At 47.9% G+C, this 6000-nt stretch overlaps 1 protein-coding gene across 1 annotated transcript in view; it reads right to left on the bottom strand.

Annotated features, from left to right (window-relative positions):
- NXPH2 (neurexophilin 2) overlaps positions 1-3266 on the bottom strand; it is a 106420-nt gene extending 103154 nt beyond the window's left edge. Inside the window, exon 1 of the mRNA XM_081050566.1 lies at positions 3067-3266. Within this exon, the coding sequence (XP_080906692.1) occupies positions 3067-3117 (51 nt within the window). The 5' untranslated portion in view covers positions 3118-3266. The remainder of the gene's footprint in view (positions 1-3066) is intronic.
- Between the last annotated feature and the right edge of the window lie 2734 nt (positions 3267-6000).

Consider the following 6000-nt stretch of genomic DNA (forward strand, 5'->3'; position numbering starts at 1 on the left):
ATAAAAATTTCAAAGAAAATAATACATTTAGAATTCATATTAAAATTTTGCAAGTACCTGGTAAATTCTTATGAACTAGGTATAGAAACCTGTTTATTAAAAGCCTGGACGCAGGCCAGGAAAATGGGGCAAGGACAGATGACATACACATATACTTCATAGGCCACTTGCAGTATTTATCAAGTCAGTTTATTGTTTTCTTAAAAATTGTAAATGTCACAAAAATAGGTAAAAACATTGTACTTATTGTACCAGTATTACGGGGTTAGTGATTTTTGGGGGCCCAACTCCCTGTGACTGCTTTCAGATAAAGCAGAAAATTTTCTTAAAATTAAATTTTCAATATCCCCAAATGAATCCACTACTCATTAAACATATTTGGCATTTTTAAAAGTATATTCTTCAGGTTGGCAGTGCGGAGGGAAAAGTAAAATCCAACTTCCACAATAACATTCCCCACACCTCCCCCAAGGGCAGATCTACTAATATGTATGGTTCCTAGAAAATTCAGACTAGTTTTCAAATCTAGAAAATATTTTATCCATTTGCTGCTGGGATTTAACAAAGAAATTCAATATCCGCTGAAAAGTATAAAAGTATAAGTCACCCAAAGGGCCAAATTATGATCTGTCCATTTTGATGCCTGCTGGGGTGGGGCACTGGTGGGATTGGGAGATATTTTAATCTAGATCTACCCTCCCCAGACACTCCATTTTCCTTCCAGATTCTAACTCCCTTGTGCTGAGGCTGGAAACAGCTCTAAGAATGTGGAGAATGTAAACAGCCCTTTATTGTCCAAAAGGATGGTGGTGTAAAGAATGTGTGCTTATCACACAGCTACAGCTCCCCACCTCACTTACCATGATAAAGTGCTCCAGGAAAAGAAAAAAAAAAAAAATACAAGCCAAGCACAATCCAAAAACGGATTAGAATTTGACATAAGCTTCCTTAAAAACTAATCAATCAATCCGTGCTGTAATATTAGAATCTAGCTCTTAAGAAGGGTATGTAATACCTTCAAGATGTATTTCGTATTACCTATGGACTATGGTGGTGTGGGGAAAAAAATCTAACATTTGCAATATAGTATCTGATAGGAAAACTTTTTACCCAACACACGCCAAAATATATCTTTATGAGTAGAACACAGTGAAACAGATACACAGTTCATTATCACTGAATGCACAACTAAATTAATGAACTAAGAAATTCATGAAGATATTCTGAATACCCTCACTAAGCATCTGATTTCCCCAGGCTTTTAGAGTTTTATTTGCACACATCATATAAATGCTGCTTTGTCAGATCACCTCTTACCGGAATCCAGGTTAAACATTTTAAAAAGCAAGTAACACTAAAAACTAATGTGGCATATATGTTGCTTGCATAATGCCTTACTTAGATATAAATTTTATTTTAACATGCAGTATTGCATATAGCTGATATGTGCTGGCTCATTCGAGGGCACTAGGGAACATCGCTGCATTTCCTTCTTCATGCCACTGAAGAATTTCTTAGTTAATGCTGAGCAGGTGATGCTATTCTTTGTTGTGACAAGAATGGACAGGGCCTTCCTTTTCCTGACCTTTCCCCTCCCCTAAGACCTTTTAGAGGGCCTTCCATCTTCAAAACTTGTAAAGTATTTCTGCATATACATATCATAGAAAGTTTCCTAAGTTACTTGATCTTTTCCTCTAAAGAAAAATAATAGAGATAGAGAAGGAAGGAAAGAAGGAAAGAAGAAAGGAAGGAAGGAAGGAAGGAAGGAAGGAAGGAAGGAAGGAAGGAGGGAAGAAGGGAGGGAAGGAGGAAGGGAGGGAAGAAAGTAGGGAAGGAAGAAAGGAAGAAAAGAAAGAAGGAAACAAGGGAGCCAGGACAGAAGGAAAAAAGGGAGACAGGAAGGAAGGAAGGAAGGAAGGGAAAAAGGGAGGGGGGAGGAAGGATAGGAGGAGGGAAGAACGGAAAAAAAAAGAGATCATCATTCTCTTAGTGCTTGGGTTCCTTAATCTTGTTTTAACAGCCCAGACCTAACTGGGTAGTCTTCAGTATGAAGGCCAAAGAAACCATGGCATCTGGGGAAAGCCCTCTTAACAGCACCCCCATCAGCGTGAGTGCCATCAGAGAAGGAGAAATCCATCACAGAGGCAGACTGAGCCAAAGTAGTCCCCTTCTATAATTTTACTTTACAAGTCGTCTTCTTGCAAGTCTTACTTGTCGTTAAATGAAATTAACTAACAATACGTACAGTACATGGGTACATTTCTGAAGGAGGAGAGCGGGGTGCCACGCGGGAAAAGCGAGGAGAAATGAGAATTGCAACGCCGACAGTCGCCTAGAACCTATCTGGCTTCGAACCACCTTCGAACCCCCTTCCTATTCCTCAGCGCCCCGAGCCGCCCAGACCAGGATGGAGAGGGCTTCGGGGAACATACTGCCTAGAGATACCCGAGACGGGGCCGCTGCGTGGAGTTGGGTGTGAAAGTTACATCCTGCATCCCCGCCCGCACAAAACTCCATCCCAGTCCCCAACGCCGGAAGGAAAAGGAAGAGAAATCAAGACTGGCTCCCGGTCTTTGACCTGAGTTTTTCCCTGCAAGGCTCCACTAACTGGCCCTGCGAACAAGGATGCTGAATGCGGTGGCTTGGAAGAAATGTCTGCGGGCATCCGGTCAAAACACGTGAAAAATAAAAATCACCAAGCCCCTCAAACTCTGGGCTGAAGGCAGGTCGAGCCCATCCCAATCGTACGTCTGTGCTCTCACCCCCTCCTGGATGCTTCGCAATAAACCTCTTCCTTCTCTTGCACCTTCTTCCCGGCCACTTTCTGCCTACTTTATCCCCGTCCTTAAGTCCCAGACTGGCTACGACCCCTCCACCGCCACCAGGTCCCTTCTATTCAGTTCTCCGATTGTTACCCTCTAGCCCATAGGGCCACCCTAAACTCTCCACTCCGCGCGCCCCCAACGCCACATCCCAAACAGCCCCAGGTTCTGCTTCCGAATCGGCCACCGGCGCGGTTTTCCCGCCGAAACGCGTCCCAGGGCGCGCGGCGGACCGAGCACTCACCAGCTGCAGCAAGCCGGGGACCACGACGAGGGGCAGCGGCCGGAGGCGCATGGTGCCGGCGGGCGCGGCGTCTCAGGAGCTGCGCGCCCTCGCCTGCCTCTCGCGCATCTCCACTTCGGGGGGCAGGACTGAGGACGCCGGGGACACGGCGAGGCGCTTCCCTCTCGGAACCCGAGCGCAGCGCCGCGCGGCACGGGCCGGGTGGGCGGGCGGGGAAAGGGGAGGGCGGGCGATGCTTCGCAGGCCCCCGCGCGCCCCTCCTTGAGGGGCCCAGGAAGGAGCTTGCGGGGCGCCTGGAGCTCCGGCACGCGGCCTGGGGCTCCCGCAGCGCCCAGGACTCCGGCGTCCCGGGGTCGGGGTGAGGGCCGGGGCGCCCGCGGGCCGGAGACCGTGGCTCCTGCGCTTTGGTGCCGGGTCCCCGCGCTAGGCTGCTGAGCGATCCGGCCCCGCCGCGCTGCTGCGGGTCAGAGCTGAGCTCCCCGCGGAGTCGGGGGAGACCCGGTGCCTCTTCCGCGCCCGCCCAGCACAGTGTTGGTCCTGGAGGCTCGGCTGGGCTAGACACCCTGGCTGCTGACCTGCTCTTGTTTGCTGGGGAGGTGGGAGCGGGGAGACCTCCCTGCGTGGATGCGGGAAGGAGTGCACTGAGAGAGCACCCAGGGAGTTTGAGGGGATGGCGACGGCAGGGTCCTGGGCGGGGCGTGGGGGCTGCGAACAGGAATGGCTAGGTCCGGGAGGTAGGGCTGGAGCTTGGGACACCCCGGAGGAGCACCCTGCTCCCCGGCAGCCCTCGCTCAAGGTGCCCCGAGCAAGGGGTGGAAAGTGTGGCTGGCGCGGTCAGAAGGCTTTGTGGAAGTGGGAAGTAGTGGGAACCGAGAGAGACCTCGAGGAGGGGTAGAGCCTGCGCTGTGAGAACCCCAGCTAGGTGTAGAGTCCTGGCTTACTCAGGTCTGAAGATTGTATAGACAGCTGGTGTCCTGGAGACCCACCCAGCTGCGCTGTGGGGACCTTCTGCCCTGGCGCCGGAGGAGAGGAGGGAAGAGGGAAGACCCCGCCACAACCTCTCACTCGGGAAATCTTGGAGAGGTGTATCTTCGAGGCACGAGAGGCTGCAAACCCGCTGCCAGTGAACCTCACCCCCATGTTAACAACTCTCCATTCAAGAAATCCGTCACCTTTAACTATCTCTGTGCTGGACACTGGAGTGGAAAAGTCAAAGGGTAAGGGGGTTCGCAGACTCCCACACGTTTACCTTGGATAAGAATTTCGACATCCTCCATTAACCCCTTAATTGAACAGATGGGAAATCTAAGGTGCAGAGGGGTAGATAGAGTCACTTCTCTAGGGAGCTGCTTCAACAGAATAGCAAGGGGAAGCTATTTCCACATCCAGAACCACAAACCTCTTACAGAAGAAAGGCATGTGGAGGCAAAGGAATGGAATTGCGGTTGATTTTCAGCTTTTAAAAAATAAAACACAACAAGTGAAGTTTGGGTTGGAATTTTCAGGGGGAAAAAAAATGTTTTCTTCTTTTATTCTTACTACCCACAACACACCAAAATAGAAATGAAGGAGTTTATAAGTGGCCCAGGACCACGTTTATTTGTCCTAGATCCTAAGAGTGGGAGGATTGACTTGGGTAGAGCAAGGTCCCATCTTTCCTTTCACAGGTGTGACAAGATTAGTGACTTGAGGAGGGAGCTTATTCCAGAGTGTTCTGGGATCCCAGTGTGACTTTCAGAGTTGTTCCTCAGGCTACACGTGGAGTATCTCTCTTACACAACTCCATTCTCTGTCTGGAGGGAGAGGGGCAAGCCAGGGACATGTATCCTTCCTAACACCTTGCCAAGCCAGACCTGGAGGTTCTAGGGCCTTCTGGCAGAAGATGCACTGCTTCCAGCCCACTTCTGCTTGTCCTCAGACTTGTCCTCTTCCTTGCAAAAGACTCTCAAAAACAAACAAAATCACTATTTGCGTATCTAAATCTATAACTCACTGTCTATGGCTACCCCTCATCTCTATAAAAGTTCTCTATCAATGCTTAGAGCCCACTTCTAGAAAGTTATTCTATCCTAGAAGCATAAATAAGATCATTTCAAAAGTTGGAAGAGATCTCCATAGGTTGATCTTCCTATCCAACTTTAAGTCTCTGGATAGGTCTGCATTGTATTTACAGACGATCTTTGGGAAATTAGAAGGACTTAATGGAGAAGGGTTTGGCAGACAGAGAGGAGGCCCCTTTAGCAGAGGTGCTGCTGGAAGAGGAAGGAGGACAAACAGCTTTGCAAGATTTAGATTTCATTTAGACTCAGTGTTCTCTCTGCCTAAGCCTCAACTGACTTATCTAGGAAACCAGAAGGCGGGGTCCCTTCTTGATTTAATAGCTTCCAAGTCTGTTATCACACTCTCAATGAAGAGTGCATGACTTAACACACTACTGAAATAAATAATTAAGTGATTTAATGGCTGGAATACGTCACTCTTTTAAAACATTTTTTTTCATGTTTCTTAGACCATTCTTGTGTTTTGGGGAATCTTGCACATAAAATTTTAAAGTAAAACAAACGTGGACGTGTGTCCTTGTAATACAAAGTATTGTTACAAAAGAACGTGCTGAAGAGTGTTGAATTCCAAGCTAAAAGCTAAGGGACACATGAAAAATGTGTGTCCCATTGATCAAGGTATGTAAGAGAAGCACCAAGGACCACGTTGACTGAAGTCCCGTATCAGTATATTTATGAGGTGACTACCGATAATTTACTGTATTTTCCAAATTTTGCAAACTATGCAAAAATTTTACACACTATGCAAAAATGGAAGGAAGAGAGAAAGACAGGAGAGATAGAAGAGTTTAACAGATTGACTCTGCGCTTCAGAACATGCAGTTTAACCAGGAAATATGTAACAAACATGTGGGAGAAAATGGGGAAAGCCACA

Source organism: Rhinolophus hipposideros, assembly GCF_964194185.1.
Source record: "Rhinolophus hipposideros genome assembly, chromosome: 6".
In the NCBI taxonomy this organism is placed as follows: domain Eukaryota; kingdom Metazoa; phylum Chordata; class Mammalia; order Chiroptera; family Rhinolophidae; genus Rhinolophus; species Rhinolophus hipposideros.